This window comes from Phyllostomus discolor, chromosome 5 (assembly GCF_004126475.2).
Source record: "Phyllostomus discolor isolate MPI-MPIP mPhyDis1 chromosome 5, mPhyDis1.pri.v3, whole genome shotgun sequence".
Classification (NCBI taxonomy): domain Eukaryota; kingdom Metazoa; phylum Chordata; class Mammalia; order Chiroptera; family Phyllostomidae; genus Phyllostomus; species Phyllostomus discolor.
The window spans coordinates 146,749,423-146,767,426 of record NC_040907.2 but is presented as its reverse complement, the minus strand read 5'-3'; the positions used below and the strand labels follow the sequence as shown (position 1 = coordinate 146,767,426).

The following is an 18,004-nucleotide window of genomic DNA, read 5'->3' as shown; positions in this document are numbered from 1 at the left end:
ATTGGAGTGATGTGGCCACAAGTCAAAGAAGTTGGCATCTATCAGAAGCTGGAACAGGTAAAGAAGGAATTCTCCCCTAAGACCCTATGGGGAGTGTCAATATCTTGGTTTTGGGCCCTGCCAACATCTTGGTTTTGGGCTTCTGGCCTCCAGGTGGTGAGACAATAAATTTCTGTTGTTTTAAGCCACTATGTTTGTGGTAATTTGTTATGGCAGCCACAAGAAACTAACACAGGGGCTACAATGTAATACAGTGGAATTTTACCTAGCGCTTCATCTCCAGTACCTCAGTTTTCCTCCATCCAAGGTTTGCCTTTAACTGAAACCCTGTTGTGAAAAAGACCCCATCTATGTCTTTGATGAAGCATCCACTTGATTAAGAAATCCTCTCCTTAATTCCCATTTGTAGCAATAATAGGATTCAGAGCACTGTTTTTGGCTGCAGTCTTCTGTCTACCACATCAAAAACCTAAAAACACTTAAACTAGGGAATCACCATCCCTAATCGCACTCCTCCATAAAGACCCCTGTAAAATAATGTAATACAAAGTCAGATCCATAACAGTTACTAATTAGATTGTTCCTGGATGCAAAATACCATCAGGGGGAAAAGTCTGGTTTTACAAATAATGACTGAAGTACACTGACGATAGTTGTAGTACTACATGCACATGTGGTTTGTTTTCTAATAGGAGTCAAGAGTAGTTTCTAGTCTGAATTTAAAGTCCACGAAAGCCTTGTTTTGCCATGGCCTGTCCCTTATCCATCTTGCTCTTTGAAGGGCAGCTAGCTTCCCCAGGACAGAAACTTCACACAGGGTCCAGGCCTCCCACTGGTGGACCCAGGTGGTTTAACTCCCCCGCAACCCTCCAACACCAACCCCTTGCCCGCGGTCCACGTCCCCACCGTGCTCTAGAGGGAGCCCACGGGCCTTTTAGAGACGCGATTCCTAGTTCAGAGAGGCAGCCTAGTCTGTGGACCTCGTTCCAGCACCTGCACAACCGGCCGGGGTGACAGCCAATGGGGGTGCCTCCACCAACAGGGTCCCTCGTGCCCTCACAGTATGGGTAAGCCCCCTAGCCCCCACAAACACACGGTCAGATATATATCGCTGCCCTCCTGTGTGCTGGTGTAGGTTAAGCCGGGGCCCTCCCCACTTGGAAAAGCCTGGCTGCTGGGTTCCCGTACCTCCCTGGCCAGACTTTATCCTACCCGTCTGCCAGGCCTGGGACGCTCGCCGTCCCCGCCCAGTCCGGCGCCTGGCAAAACCCGGAGCCGCGGCCACTCTGTGGCTCCCCGGAGGCGGCGCGGCGCGGCCAGGAGGACTGAGCATGCGCAGTGTGCCAGGCCGGTTCACGGCGGCGCTAGAAGGAAGCGGTCGTTCTCGCTGTGATCTCGGCGGCTGCGCTGGGGTATGCGGTACCTGCTAGCGTGGCTGCTGCATCCCGCTTTGCCCAGCACCTTCCGCTCGGTCCTTGGCGCCCGTCTGTCGCCGCTGGAGCGCCTCTGTGGGTAAGCGGAGCACGACGCCCGGGCCCTTGGGGCCCGTGGGTCACAGTGGATTGGAGCTCGGGTTGCAAAGTGGTGATTCAGCACTTAAAGCCTCCGCCGACGCCCCTCACGCTGCCAGTCCCGCCGGCCTGTGGCCCAGACTGCCGCGTTGAGGTGGCTCCAGGGCTCAGAAGGGCGGCTTGCCGGGCGGCAACTAGGGGCCTTGCCGGGAGAGGACTGCGTCCGTCGGGCCGGTGAGAGCTGATCGGGGCCGTGACCCGGGAACACGCGGCGTGTGGGGGCGCCCGCACGGGCGCGGACGGAGTCACCCCGGCTGGCTCCTGGGATCCACACCGGCCACTCGCTGGGGAGTCTGCCTGTGAGGAGCCGGGAACCTCAGTGGACTGTCCCTTGCTTTGGGGTCCAGGGACGCCACTTCCCTTTCAACCCTGCTTTTTCCAGCGGAGACTTAGTTTTCACTACTACATGGAAATGTCTGCTTTGGGAACCGTAAAAGTTTGCATGCGTCCGCATTAGCGGGTGGACGAGTGTTGGATTACCTGTCCAGGGGAATTTGGGAAAGGATACCTTGGGATCCATCACAGCAGCTCCCTTGTTTTGCGCCAACCGATGCCCAGAAAGATTGTGTGGTTTCTCCACAGTTGCAGAGATTGTGGCAAAAACCAAGATTGGGACGCGGGTTTTTTGTCATATGGTGGCATGCTCGCTGTGCTTTGCTGCTCTGTCAATACTAAAAATTTTCAGCCTTGTAAGCGGACTCTGAATACTCTTTATTGTGAATAAAGAGGAATTGGCAAAGATGGGCAGTATCGTTTTAGGCTCCATCATTTGAACTCTTCTGGTTTTAATAATATCTAGAACCTACCAAGCGCAGGTGATACAGACCCTCTGTGTATGTGATCTGCCTCGAAGGAATGTGGTCTTGGTTGGAACAAATTGAGCTGCCAGGAGTGTATAGCCAGCTAAAAAGGATGTTGGAAGAGTCAAAATGTGGACCGTAGGCGCAGTGTGTACTTTAGGAGCACCGTGCAGGGCAGAGATAGAGGAGGGGGTCTGAGCTGACTTCTGAAGGAAAAGTAGAAGGGGTTGGAGAATGGTCAGGGGCGGTTGTAATCCAGCCCAGGTGTGCAGGTTAGTCTGTTTGTTGGGGGGACAGTGAGCAGATTAGTGTAGTTGGAGCCTTAGAGAATTTCTGTGGGGGAATTAAGAGGAAACAATCCTGTATTATAAAAATAGGATAATGTGCTAGCCTGCACTTTGGATTTTACTTGGACTTTCTCCAATGAATAGGAGGTAGGGAGTCATTAAGTGTTTTTGAGGTGGGGAGTGATGTAATGAAACGGGTAGTTAAGGAAATTAGTTTGGTGGCTGTGTGCAGGATGCAAGGAATGGAGAGACCTGAGGCAGAGAAAGGGTTGGAATTTAGTCCTTACTGCCTGGACTGGGATGGCAGTAATTGTACTAAGAAGGCTTAATGCAAATGAAGGATCCGTGGGACTTATATTTCCTCCTATATTTCCCTGCTACATCTGCTACAACATGCAAAAAGATCCATGAGCTTAAAGAGTTGGTGGTAAGCCTAGGCAGAATATATCCCTGGGCCTCCTTTAGGTCAGAACAATTTTTTGTTCTTAATTTGTTGCTAATAGGCTGTGTTTAGCTTCATATTGACTCCAGTGTACAGAATTTGTGATTTCAAAAAAAAAAGCATCAATTTTAAGTTTCACACAACTGAAAAGGTCTGCATGTTCTACCTACAATTAGATTTTTCTTTATGGTTCTCTCCCACTGCTCTTCACTTTCATTGGTGAAGTCATGGATTGAGCAACCAGAGCTTCAAGATAAGGAGGTTGGTCTCAAAGAGAGACATTCAGGAGATTAAAAGCATAATGAATGATATTAACCATCTAGAATGTTCTACATTAAAAACTAATGGCCGAGGCTATTAAGGAAAATACAGGTCCAACGAAAAGGATCAGAGTGTAGGGTTTTGTTTTGTTTTTTCAAGAATTTGTTTATTTATTTTTAGAGAAAGGGGAAGGGAGGGAGAAAAAAAGGGAGCGAAACATCCATGTGTGGGAGAATCATCGACTATCTCTTGCTTGCCCGCAACGGAGGACGTGGCCCCCAATCCAAGCATGTGCCCTGACCGGGAATCGAACAGTTTCAGTTTTCGGGTGGACACCCAATCCACTGAACCATACCAATCAAGGCCAGGTTGTAATTTCAGGGAAAAAAGTACTGACATCCGAAGCTACCATATATTCATATCTTAAGGAAGGTAATCGACCCTACATGGTTGGAAGACTGTATTAAGAGAGATGGGTACATAGCTGTTTTTTGGAAGAGCTGGGATTTAATTTATGTCTGTCCAGTGCCAGAGCCTGAGCTTTTATACTACCTCTGCCAGTGTCACAGCATTCATTTCTTCTTCTTACCTTTTGAGAAAGAGATGGTCTTAAAAGCATTTGTATACAATCAATTCACTTGAAAAGCAGCATCATTGTGCTCTGTTTAACCAAATTGGATAAGTTTGGGCTGTGTGGAATTAATCTGAATTATTGGAGAATCTGGAGGTAATAGCCCAGTCTCTGACAATCACTTGAAACTCCTGGGTATCAGTCAGCTCACTTTGCAGTCAGCTCTACTATGCATTTCTCTATTCTCCAGGCTTAGGTAACAGCGGTGTGAAAAAAAAAATCAACTAGCTATTAAGATTCAGACTTCTAAAATACTTAAAAAATACTTTTAACCAGAAAAATGAGTATTTTTAATTAGCATTATTAGTCCAATCCACACACTGTAAAAAGGTATGTTCTGTCTGTCTGCCTTAGATGGTTGGGGGCATCTCCCCAGGGAGTAGTGTGGGGAGCAGAAAGTCAGTATATGTTTTCATAAGAATTGGTTTTCTTTCTGTTTTTCTGTTGGTATTTTAGATCTCCTAAAATCCTCCTCCCAGAGGATCAGCCTTCTTTTTAGCCAGGATGACAAGGTTAAAGCACTCTCCTTCCATAGGGGTAGATCCTCCAGGTATTTGTGGTTCTGAAGGCTAGGGCAGGGTATTCCTAATTGGCTTGTCTTCAGTTTGTCCTCTCTCACTCTTATTTGCTAAGCCATTATTTGCTTGTCTATTCTGTAGCGAGCACTCCCTGTGCTCAATGTGGTGGGGGGTGCAAAGACAGTCACTGATAACATTTTGTCCTTAAAGAGCTTTCAGTCCAGTAATGAGTAGTTTCCCTCCTTTACCTCTGATCTTTTGCCAAACATCGCTACTTTGTGTCCTGTTACTTCTTTCAATTTATTTTGAAAAGGAACTTAGTATTTTTATCACTACTCTTTTTTAAAAAATGGGACTTAAAAATTCTTACAGAGTCAAAAGCTATAAAAGCTTTTATTCCTCCCACTCCCAAAGAACTGCATAGTTTCTCTTTGCCTATTAAAAGTATATAACTGTTTAAAAAACAAAAGTGGGACTCAATAAGCTGCCCCCTGAGGGGAAGATATTACACTCTGCCTGACAGACATGTATTGAATGAATGGTCTTCCTTCAGAATCAGCTTTCTATTGATTTCCCTAATTTTGCCATATGTTGATATTATCATTTTCTTAGTTTAGCTCAAAAATTTATATTATCTTTTAATCTCTTTTTCCCTCTTTGCCTGTCCCAGGACCAGACTCTCAAGTCTTTTATCCTACGGTTTCTTGGGGTGAACTTTATCTTTCATTACCGTCCTAGTTCAGGCCATGGTAATTTTCTCTGGTATCTCACATCTGTAAGTTTTATAACTGATTTTTCCAGCCTTCTGTCTTCCTACTATTTAATCCTAATTGTCAGATTACTCCTACTAATATACCACTTTCCCCATGCCAGTGTCTTGCCTAGACACCACCAGGGGTTCTGTACTGTTTCTAGATCAAATCCAAACATCCTGACCCAGTATTTAAGCACCTTGGGGGCTGGCCCTCGCCTGACTTCTCATCCCAACTTTCTTCTTTTCCAGTCAGACTCACTAACTTACTGTCTCTAATACATGACCTGTTCACTCCCAGTTCTGGAATGCCCTTCCCTCCTTTCTTAATATGACTAGATCTGTCTTTTTAGACCTTATACAAAACATACAGTTATCTTTCCTTTGCTTTAACGTAATGATTTGAAGAGATTTTGAAACATCCATTTGAAATTTAACCATATACTGTCTCATATATATATATTTTTTTCTATTCTAGTTACTTAATATTATACATGCCAGATTCTATAGGACAAAGGAGAATAACAAAATGGATACCTGTATACCCACCATCTAGTTTAGGAATTAGAACATTTCCAGTAACTTTGAAGCCCTTTGTGCTCACCTCCTACTTGTAACCTTCTCCCTCTGCCAAAGAGGTGATGTTTCCCTATATTTGGATAATAATTTCCTTGATTTTTTATAGCTTTATCAATTTGAATATATTCTTAAACATTATATTGCTTAGTTATATCTGCTTTTGATAGTTATGATTTTCTTCTCTTAGTTACTTTTTTCATTTAGCATTATTTTTGAGATTCATTCACATAGGTGTATGCATTCACAACTGACTGGCTGTCTTATGTGAGTATGCCACTAATTATTTTGCTGTTATTGATGGAGATTTGGGTTGTTTATTTTTTGTTTTCCTGTCACAAATAACCTGTGTTGTTGGTGTGCCCCAGTGCCCAATCTTTGGACATCTTCTTTGCCTACATTCACTTGTTTAGGGTTCTCATCCACTCACATTGCTTTAAGTACTATCTCTGTATGCTTTGCTCAATATGTAGCCATGAGCCACATGTGCTTATTTAAATGTAAATTAACTAGTATTAACAATTCAGTTTCTCAGTCAGCCTAGTCACAGTTTAGTCGCATGTAGCTGGTAGCTACCATACAGGGCAGTGCACACGTAGAACATAGCCACTATCACAGAAGTTTTATGAAACCAGCCTGATCTATGTTATGACAATTCCCTAATGTATATCTCTAGCCAGAACCTCTCCCCTGAATTTCCGACTTAAGTAATAAACTTCCTACTCAACATTTTCTCTTGAGTGTCCAGTGTATGCCTTGTACTCATCATATCCAAAACCTGTATCCAGATTACTTCCCTCAAAACCTGCTCCTCCCACAGTCTTCTTCCTATCTCACATAATGGCATATCTCTTCTTCTACTTGTTTAGGCTAATAACTTGGAGTCATCCTTAACTCCTATCATGTTCTCATATCCCTCATCCAGTCAGCATATGCCTCCAGGTCCAGACCACTTCTCACTGCCACCACCCTGGTTCTAATTTGAACCCTTTACTATAATGAACGTAACCAGTTTCCTTGCTTCTGCACTTGCTTCTCTACATATAGCCTGTTCTTGTCCCTACAGACAGCGTGATCTTTTTGAAATCCAAGTCATAGATCTTTGCTAAGGGAATGCTTAAAACCTTGCAGTTGATCCCCAATTTGTTCAGATTTAAGGACAAAGTCCTTATAATGACCAAGCAGATTCTAGCAGGGGTATCCAACCTTTTGGTGTCTCTGGGCCATACTGGAAGAAGAGTTGTGTTGGGTCACACATTAAATACATTGTAACATGTAATCACAAAAAAACTCATAACGTTTTAAGTAAATTTATAATTTTGTGTTGGGCCACATTCATAGCCAAGGCTCGTGAGCCACAGGTTGGACACCGCTGCGTAGGACCTGCCCCTTACCGCCTCTCTGGTCTCGTTTTCAAAATAATCACTCTCACCCCACTCCCGTCACACTGATCTCCTTGACTGGCTCACTCTAGCTCAGATTATTTGCACTGTTTTCCCTTGGCTCAAAATGCTCTTCTACCAGGGAGATCAGTGAAAATTTCACAGAGAACATAGGATTGGAGCAAATGTCTTTGAAAGTAATTTTTAAAAATGGATGAACAGAGAAGGGGGAGAGAGAATATTTGAGTGGAAGGAGGACAGTTTGGTCACACGCAGTGGTGGGGCAGAGTGGTATAATGTTGTAGGTACCTCAGAGCTGGCTGTTAACCATCAGGAAGTTGGATGTCTCGGGGCCCCTCAGGACAGTGGACAAGACTGAGCAGTCCTTAAACACTCAGAAAGAAAAGCAAAATGATCCGGTTTGTAGACTGGTAGCTCAGGGGAGACTTCAATTAAAAGATTAGAACCTGGTTGATGAGTCCTGAACTACTTACAGAATTTCTTAAATTTCTTCTGCTGCAGGATAGGAAATGGGTCCCGGGCCTAGAACAAGACTGAGCAGCAGTGGAGGCTAAGTAGACTCAGTTGTGAGGTTCTCGCTACTGCTGCTGATATTAACCATAAAAAATTTAGTAGCTAATATTTACTGAATGCCTGTTGTGTTTTTTTGCATTGTACTAGCTTTACATATGATGTCTTGATTAATGGCCACAATAATTCTGTGAGGCTGGTATTGTGGTTATTTTCTTTTTTTCAGATAAGGAGATTGAGGCTCAAAGAGGTTAACTTGTTCCAAGATACACAGCTGGTAAATGGCTTTGCCAGGTGTAAATTCAGGTGGGCTCACTCAAGAACCCCAGGGGCTGGCCATCATATTACCTCCCTTGCTAGAGGTAGCTTGGTGTCTCTAGTGGAGAAGAAGAACAAAGAGATAGTTCTGGAAGGGATAAACATAGATGGTTGTGGGGGAGCTCCGTGCTGCAGAGCCCTCCTGGCTGCCATGGATGAGAATAAATCTCATCCAAGACATGACCAAGACATGATCTGCTTGGGGAGAAAAGGCTGACCAATCTCTCTGAGAGAAGAGCCTTGAGCATCTTTTTCCCTGGGCTTTTATTGGGTTTAGTCTGCATAGGAATACAGGGTGTATATGTAAAGCACGTCAATCATTATCAGGGAGTAGATAACATTCAAAGAACTATAAGGGCTTATTCTGAGTCAGGGTCAGATAGATAGAGCGATGCCAAGGGGCCATAAAACTTTGGGAAACAAACTCATTTTTTGCTTGGACCTTTAACATTTAAATTGAGGGCATTCTTAGCAAAGCAGGTTGTTATGCATTCTTTCTTAGGCCTGATCGCTGTCCCCACCTACCTGCCCGGGAACTGTCTGTTCCAGCACAGGGCTGCACCCCCCTTTGGCATTGTTTCAGGCCTGAATCAGGTGGGGGATGCAGGCAGCCAAGAGATTAGGAAACTTTTTACAGATAGAATGAGGACTCAGGCTGTGACACAGCCGAGGAGTGAGGGTCTTTTGTCCCTCCTCCATAATCCCCTAAATCCTTCCCTGATGGCCCCTTCGAGACTACGCCTGTCTTAGGTTGTTCCTTCCTTGAGGAATCTTACCCATCATTGACTACCCAGCCATCCTTCAGGGACCAAGCAGGTTGAAGTAAAGGGGGCATAGTCTGTGCCCCTCTGGGAGGATAAGGTTTGTCTCCTTAGTGGCTTAGGGTCCCAAGGTCTTTTTACTCAGCCTTAGCCATGGAGGGTTACAGCTTCTAAAATTAGGCAGGGTTGTTCCCAGTAGATGGTGATGGTGGTATTGAGCCTGAAGAGACTGCTGGATTGTCACGGGGAAATTTGCAGGTTGCCTTTGAAATACGGGTGGAATTTGATAAAAAGATCTGAATTGATCTCCTACATCTGAAAACTTCGTGTAGAGATGAGGGTTGAAGACGTAGATGTATATGTGGGCAATATCCATGTGGACATGCAGAGGGCCCAAGTCGAACCTGAAGGAATGCTGACATTAGAGATAGAGAGAAGACAGAGTTGAAGAGGTTGGGGCAGTAAAGAGGCAGAAGATGATATCAGAAGCAGGAATGGTCAGAAGTTTCCAGCCAAAGAGGTTTTGAGGAGAGTGGTGCCTTGGGAAAAGGTCAAAGACTATTTCATTGGTAACCTGCCAATAAAGAGGAGGGAACAGAAGCTAAATTCCATGGGGACTACAGAGTGATTTTGAAAAAATGAGATATTTTATTTGGAGCAATTAGATAGAGCTGGGGAAGAGCAGGCCCGAGCAAAAGCATGGTGGGGGGAAGAGGAAAGCTGGCAGTGGTGGCTGAAAGGCAGAAAGTGGTGAAAGAGAACAAAGCCTAAGAGAGGAACTGGAAACAGTGGATGTGAAGGTACAGGTGAAGAGGGTAGCGATGGAAAAATAAATATTTGTTCAAGATAGGGCTTGATTTAGAAGGGCAGTTTCTTATAAATCTTTTTGTTGTTGTTGTTAAGATTTTATTTATTTTTAGAGAGGGAAGGGGGGGAGAGAGAGGGAGAGGGAGAGAGGGAGAGAAAGAGAGAGAAACATCAATGTGCGGTTGCTGGGGGTTATGGCCTGCAACCCAGGCATGTACCCTGGCTGGGAATCGAACCTGGGACACTTTGGTTCCCAGCCCGCGCTCCATCCACTGAGCTACGCCAGCCAGGGCTATAAATCTTTTAAAAATTCAAAAAAGTAAACTGAGGCCCTTCCAAATCTTGGCCTTAGTTTCCTCATTTGAAGAAAGGATGCTTCTAGTTCTAAGTTTTAATAGTTTTCTCCATGTAGAGGAGGGCCCAGTAGGGAGGATGGGTTCCACTTCAGCTAATATGATAATCCTTTGTCCAGCTTTGCAGGCTACTTTATTTTAGGGTATGTAGAGTTATCTTGGGGCCAGAAGCTCTAAAGGAGCAAGGGCCTCCTATAATGGTATTCCTGGTATCTAGCACAATGTCTGGCACATATGGGGGTCAGTATCTTTTGGATAAATTTGTCCAGGGACATGGGCTCCTGAAAGTATGGAACCCTAGTCATAAACACAATTCACTTTTTGCTCACAATTTGACATTTTCAAACTCTAAATGTCAATGTAGCCAGTAAGTAGTATTTATGTGTTTCTTATTATAAAGAAATTAGCCCTGGCTGGTATGGGTCAGTGAATTGAGTGCCAGCCTGTGAACTGAAAGGTTGCTGGTTCAATTCCTGGTCAGGGCACGTGCCTGGGTTGTGGACTGGGTCCTTAGTTCGGGGCAGGTGAGAGGCAACCAATCAATATCTCTCTCACACATTGATGTACCTCTCACATGTCACTGTATCTCTCACATGTTGATGTTTCTCTCCCTTTCTCCTCTCTCTGAAAATAAATAAATAAAATCTTTAAAATAAATAAAATCTAAATAAAATAAATTAGAGGTTGGAGTGTATTTCCAAGATTTGCAGTTCTGAATTGCAGTTCTGAGTTACTCATAGGAACAAGTTGGTTTGAGAGGGGATGGGACATAAGGAATAGGACAGTGTGGTGGAAAAGAGCTCCATGTAAAAAAGGCTCCGTTGCGATGGATTCTCGTCTTGGTTTCACCATTAGCTTGGCTGTGTGGTTGTGAGTACTGCGCCAGATCAACTTTAGAGTTGAATAGAAGTGGCAAGAGTGGATATCCTTGTCTTGTTCTTGATCTGGGGGTAAAAACATTCAGTCTATCACCATTAATTAAGATGCTGGCTGTGGCTTTTTCATAGATGCCTGTTATCAGGTTGAAGAATTTCACTTATAGTCTCAGTTTGTTGAGTGTTTTTCTTTTTCTTTCTTTCTTTCTTTCTTTCTTTCTTTCTTTCTTTCTTTCTTTCTTTCTTTCTTCTTTTTCTTTTCATTTTTATCAGGAATGGGTATGGAGGGATGCATTTTTGAAACAGTCTGTCTCATATTGAAAAATTGCTAGTACAAATAATTTTTTCTTCAACTATTTGACAGTAAGCTGCCAATTTGATGCCCTGTCGCCCCTATTTCTTCTATAAACAAGGACATTCTCCTATATAACCATAATACAACTATCAAAATCAGGAAATTAACATGTGACATTACTACCATTTAAACCTCAGATCCCATTTAAATTTCACCAGCTGTCCAGTTATATTACATCCTTTACTGAAGGATACCTTAATGAAAGGATTCGGTTGAGAATTAGTGTTGACTTTAGTTGCTGTGTCTCTTTATTCTCCTCATATTAGGCAGTTCCATCACCAAAGCCTTTCATGACTTTTACAGACCAGTCACTTTGCAGAATGTCCCTAATTTGGGTTTTTCTTATTATTCCTCTTGATTAAATACTCAGCTTTGGCAGGAATATCACACAAGTGATGCTGTCTGTTTTCATTGCATCCTATCAGTGGCACTCAGTGCACTCGATGGTGATTTGTCCTTTATTGATTGTACTTACTTTGATTTCTGTGAGATAGGTCCTGCCAGCCTTCTCCACTATAAAGTTAATCTTTTCCCTTTGTTACAAGTATCTTCAGGGGAGATACTTTACAACTATGTATATATAATGTTTCTTATCAAACTTTCAGTTTACTCATGTGTTTATGTCAGTGTGGTTTTAGGATGTCCTGTTTTATTTAAAGGGGTTTAATCTATTACTATCATCATTTAATCCCATGCTTAAATGGTTCCAGATATGGTCAGTGAGGGCCCTTTTAAGATGGCCCCTGTACCCATTTGGTATCCATCATTCTTTTAGTACTTTCTTATTTTTTTTGGCACAACAGGGTGTTCCTAGATTCTTTTTGTACGTCCCCTGCCCCAGTCCTGGGGCCAACCATTTCTCCAAGGAGCCCTGGTTCCTTTTAGTGGAGAGTAAAATTTAGAAACTAAGTTTTTAGTGCTTGGTGTACTTGTTACTCCTTGTGGGGAGAAGGAGAAGTGCTGCTCCCAGGCCCTCTTAGTAGACAGCGCTAGAAGTATATGCATACAAATAAGTAGATATTCTCTGTATGTGTATATGTGTGAATATTCCTTACACAGAGGCATATTCACATCTCTATATATTTATCTGTCTTATGTATTGGAAGCAATGAATCACAAAGATAACTTCCAGTTCCAATCTAAAAATGCAAGGTTCGTTTTAGCTTTTCTCTTTTCCATATTTCTAATTTCTAGCCCAGATAGTGAACACCCTGGTTCTCATTATCCTTAATAAATACACTTATTTGATCCATCACTTTATTTGTGACTAGAATCTCATCACTGCTGCCGCCCCCTTCCCTTTGAAGTGCTTCATGAGCACTGTCACTCTGTGTCAGGCTGCCCCATGAGAGGTTGCTCTTTTTATTCTGTTTAAGCTTTGACACCCCACTTGGGGCTGTTCCCTCAAAACTATGCCTCCTTATCCTACTTGGGCTTCAGCAGCCACGCTGGGCCACAGAGAGGCAAGACTGTTCTCACCACACTCGGGAACCAGGGATATTTTAAAACTTGCATTAGCTTTTGTTTTAAATACCTTGAAGTTTGTAAATAAAGCCAAGTACAAGGCCTGACTTCATTTGTTGTCTACAGAAAGTGATGGAAAAGTGGATGGTTAACTATGTACTGCAAAACATTACTAACTTGCCTTTTTCCTCAAGATTTTTTGGTTGGTAGCTATAAAATTACTGTGATGAATAAGGAGTTTTAAGTACAGAGTGGGTTGTTGGACTTAAATTTGTAACTGTTTATGTGGGAAAAGTATGTAAGTACATTTTCTTGAAGAAGATACCTAAGAACATGTATATCTTTAGATGGTGGAATTTCGGTAATCTGTAATTCCAAATACTTAAAAAAAAAATTTTACAACTAGCATACATATTTTTTCTTTATTATACGAATAAGTATGAAATAAAAATAAACAAGTGCTTTAAATGCCCACGACTGAGAACTTTTGCTTGATGGTCTTATGAAAAAGAAAAACTAAAAATTGTGTGCTCATATTCTTAGGAAAACCCTTGATAAACATTTAGTTTTTTTCTACCTTTGGCCTTCTAGGTGCACAGATTCCCGGCTCTGACATTTTCTCTAGTTTAGTGTAGAAATCCCTCTGCATTAACTTCTTTTTTTGTGGGTGCAGAGGGTATGAGTATATTTTTAATAAAATTACTTTTTATTTTGACTAATTGTAGACTTACAGAAAAGTTACAAAAATAATATACTTCCTCTATACATAATCATAATATAATGTTTATTGATTTTAGAGAGAGAGAGGGGGGAGAGAGACAGAGGGAGAGGGAGCATGGGAGGGAGAGGGAGAGAGAAAAACATCATGAGCTGCCTCCTGTATGTGTTGACCGGGGACTGAACCCTCAACCTAGGTATGTGCCTTGGCCGGGGATCAAACCTGCAACATTTTGGTCTATGGGATGACACTCCAATCAATTTAGCCACTGTATCAGGGCTCTTCTTTAAAAAAGAAATTTTTCTTTGTATTTTTCCATTATCACTTAAACTCCTTGTACCCCCTATCCCTGCAATCACCACATTGTAGTTCGTGAGTCCTTTTTCCTTTTTGTTCAATCCCTCCACTCTCTAACCTCCCTCCCACCCTGCCAATAGCTGTCATCCTGCCCTGTATTTATGAGTCTCTCTTTATTTTGCTGTTAGTTCAGTTTGTTTGTCAGATTCTACATATAAGTGAAGTCACATGATATTTGCCTTTCCCTGCCTGGCTTATGTCACTTAGCATAATGTTCTCCAGGTCCATCCATGCTCTCACATCATGTTCTTTTATATGGCTGAGCAGTATTCCATTGTGTAAATGTCCCACAGTCTACTCATCTACTGATGGCCCCTTGGGCTGGTTCCATATCTTGGCAATACTAAATAATGCTGCAGTGAACACAGGGGTGCTTATGTTCTGTTAAATTGGTGTTTTTCATTTCTTCAGATATATTCCCAGAAGTGGGATCACTGGGTCAGAAGGCAGATCCATTTTTAATTTTTTGAGGTATGTCCACACTGCTTTCCATAGTGACTGCACCAGTCTGCATTCCCACCAATAGTGCAAAAGTGTTCCCTTTCCTCCACATCCTCTCCAGCACTTGTTTGTTGATTTTACTGGTGACAGACATTCTGACAGGTTGAGAAGGTATCTCATTGTGGTTTTAATGTGCATTTCTCTGATGATTAGTGACATTGAGCATCTTTTCATATGTCTATTGGCCATCTGTATGTCCTCTTTGGTGAAGCGTCCATTCAGGTTCTTCACCTAATTTTTAATTGGATTGTTTGTTTTTTTGGTGTTGAGTTTTGTAAGGTCTTTATAAATTTTGGGTACTAACCCCTTATCAGATGTATTGGTGAATATGTTCTTCCATTCAGTAGGTTGTCTTTTTGTTTTGTTGATTGTCTCCTTTGCTGTGCAAAAACTTTTTAGTTTGATATAGTTCCATTTGTTTATTTTTTCTTTTGTTTCCCTTGCCTGGGGAGATATATAAGATAAAATATTGCTATGAGAGGGGTTGAGGGGATGAAGGGAGAGATGGAGAGAAACACTGATCTGTTGCCACTTGCATGTCCCCAACTGGGGATCCGGCCCACAACCCAGGCATGTAACACACTCCACCCACCGAGCCACACCAGCAGGGCACTTTTTTTTCTTTTGTTATCTGTGCTTTTGGTGTCATGTGTAAAAAAATTATTGCCAAATTAAATGTTATGAAGCTTTTTTTCTGTGTTGTCATCTAAGAGTTTTATAGTTCTAGCTCTTAGATCTTTAGTTTATATCTTTAATCCATAGCCCTGGATTTTTTGAGCCAAAGTTAAAAAACCTTTCCCTCTACAGAGTTAAAGAGTAATTCTACAATCTTTTTTTCCTAGTACTTGTATAGTGTCACTTTTTTTTTTTACATTTACAGTCATGTGCCACTTAGCAACAGGGTTATCTTCTGAAAAATGCATCATTAGGTGATTTCATCATTGTGTGAATATCATAGTATGCATTTACACAGACCTATAAGGTATAGCCTACTACACACCTTCACTGTGTGGTAGAGACTATTACTGCTCTTAGGCTACAAGGTTGTACAGCATGTTACTGTACAAAACAACATGAGATTAAATCAAGCACAAGAGAAAATGATGTAGTCAGGGACTGGTAACACAAGGTGTATGAAGCTGCTGCTGACAGAACAAACTTTTTATATAAAAATAAGTCCAAAGACTATACTCCAAAATTATGATAAAAATTGTAATATAGTAAATGCATGGAGAATAGCAGTCATTTATTATCATTATATATTACATACTGCATATAATTGTGTGTGCTATACTTTTATATGGCTGGCTATGCAGTAGGTTTGTTTATGCCAGTTGTCTTCTGATGTTAATAATGGTTGTGACATTGCTAGGTGATAGAAATGTTTCATCTCCATTATGATAATCTTATGATATCACTGTCATTTAAGCAAATCCATTGTTGATCAAAATGTCCTTACGTGATGAATAATTGTAGTGACAATATCCATAGGGAATTTAATTTTATGAATGGTGTTAGATATGGATCTACTTTTATCTTTTCCCCAAAGACTGCTCAGTGGGTCCAAAGACCATTTATTAAAAGTTTGTCTTTTACCCAGTGAGTTTAAATGTCACTTTTGTCAAATACTAATCCATATGTATTTGGGTTTAATTCTGATCTTTCTAGTCTGTGCTACTGGTCTGGTTTTTTTTTTATGTGACAGTGTCATACTCTTTTCATTATAGAGACTTTATAGTATGTTTAATGTCTGATAAGACTAGTCACCATGTAAAGTTTTTATCTCTCAGTGTTTTTCTTATTATTCTTAGGTATTTGTTTTTCTATATAAATTTTAATATCAATTTGTCTAATTTCATAATATCTCATTTTGGTATTGGGATTCTATATTATTTTTTATTTCAAATTATATTTTATTGATTATGCTATTACAGTTGTCCTGATTTTTCTCTATTTGCCCCCCTCCACCCAGCACCCCCCATTCCCTGAGGCAATCCCCACACCATTGTTCATGTCCATGGGTCATGTGTATAAGTTCTTTGGCTACTCCATTTCCTGTACTGTACTTTATATTTCCATGACTATTCTGTACCTACCTATTTGTGCTTCTCAATCCCCTTACCTCTTCACCCATTCCCCAATACCCCCTTCCCTCCTGGCAACCATCAAAACTCTCTCTGTAGCCACAATTCTGTCTCTGTTCTTCTTGTTTGCTTGGTTTATTTTTTAGATTCAATTGTTGATAGATATGTATTTTTGCCATTTTATTGTTCATAGTTTTGATTATCTTCTTTTTCTTAAGTCCCTTTAACATTTCATGTAATGATAGTTTGGTGATGATGAACTCCTTTAGTTTCTTCTTGTCTGGGAAGCTCTTTATCTGCACTTTGATTCTAAATGACGTCTTTGCGGAGTAGAGGAATCTTGGCTGTAGGTTCCTGCTTTTCATCACTGTGAATATTTCTTGCTAGTCTCTTCTAGCCCGCAAAATGTCTTTTGAGAAATCAGCTGACAGTCTTATGGGAACTCTCCTGTAGGTAATTATCTGCTTTTCTCTTGCTGCTTTTAAGATTCTCTCTTTATCTTTAACCTTTGGAATTTTAATTATGATGTGTCTTGGAGTGGGCTTCTTTGCATTCATCTTGTTTGAAACTCTGTATGCTTCCTGGACTTGCATGTCTATTTTCTTTACGAAATTAGGGAAGTTTTCTTTCATTATATTTTCAAATAAATTTCCAATTTCTTCCTCTTTCTCTTCTTCTGGCATTTCTATGATGCAAATGTTGGACTTCTTGAAGTTGTCCCAGAGGCTGTTTATAATATCCTCATTTTTTGGATTCTTTTTTCTTCTTGTTGTTCTCATTGGTTGTTTTCTTTTTTTTCTTATGTTCCAAATCATTGATTTGATTCTCGGCTTTACCCGTTCTACTATTGTTTCCCTGTAAATTGTTCTTTATTTCAATTAGTGTATCCTTCATTTCTGATGGGATCTTTTTTATGCTGCTGAGGTCCTCACTAAGGAGGTTGGTGGTAACTGGTCATAGCCAAACCTTGCAGCTAATGGCCTGGGTAAATTCCTCCTATTGATCTGCCAACATTAACCAAGGCTCAGCTACAAGAGGAGGGTGTGGTCAGCCCACATGAAGGGCACACCTGGAGTACTCAGCTTGGGAGATAGAGGAGACTGTACCACTGGTCCCTGTAGGACACCTATGACATTAGGCCACACTACCAAGACACAGTCATAGCTGCTCTACCCGATACATAGAAACAAACACAGGGAGACTGACAAAATGAGACAAAGAAACATGGCCCAAATGAAAGAACAGATCAGACAAGATTGGGCATGTTCAAGGTGGTATGGCCATAATGAAAGAATAGATCAAAACTCTAGAGAAAGAACTAAATGAAATGGAGATAAACAATCTGTCAGATGCAGAGCTCAAAACACTGGTTATGATGATGCTGAAGGACCTTAGGGATTCTATGTTAGTTTTTAAACTATTATTGTAAGAGACTAGGGAGTTCTTGACAATATCACTGCCACTGAGCAGCTCTTAGATGGTGGAGTTGGGTATCTGACTTTTCCTCCTCTTGAAACAGAGTAGTTTAGTTTTTTGCTTCTGTAAGAATTCAGCGCAAGAAAGCATATATCCTTCTTTTCAATCCTCACCTAAACATATACTTAATGATTTTAGAGAGAGAGGGAGAGAAACATCAATGCAGGAGAGAAACATTGATAAGC

At 41.5% G+C, this 18,004-nt stretch overlaps 1 protein-coding gene across 3 annotated transcripts in view; it reads left to right on the top strand.

Annotated features, from left to right (window-relative positions):
• Nucleotides 1–962: 962 nt before the first annotated feature.
• IDE (insulin degrading enzyme) overlaps nt 963–18,004 on the top strand; it is a 92,763-nt gene continuing 75,721 nt past the window's right edge. Inside the window, exon 1 of one of the 3 annotated variants that reach the window (XM_036026997.1) lies at nt 963–1,067. In XM_036026997.1, the coding sequence (XP_035882890.1) occupies nt 1,021–1,067 (47 nt within the window). In that variant the 5' untranslated portion in view covers nt 963–1,020. Of the gene's footprint in view, nt 1,068–1,326; nt 1,513–18,004 lie in introns of those variants that run through there. The other 2 variants (XM_028511470.2, XM_028511471.2) reach the window with 2 other exon arrangements.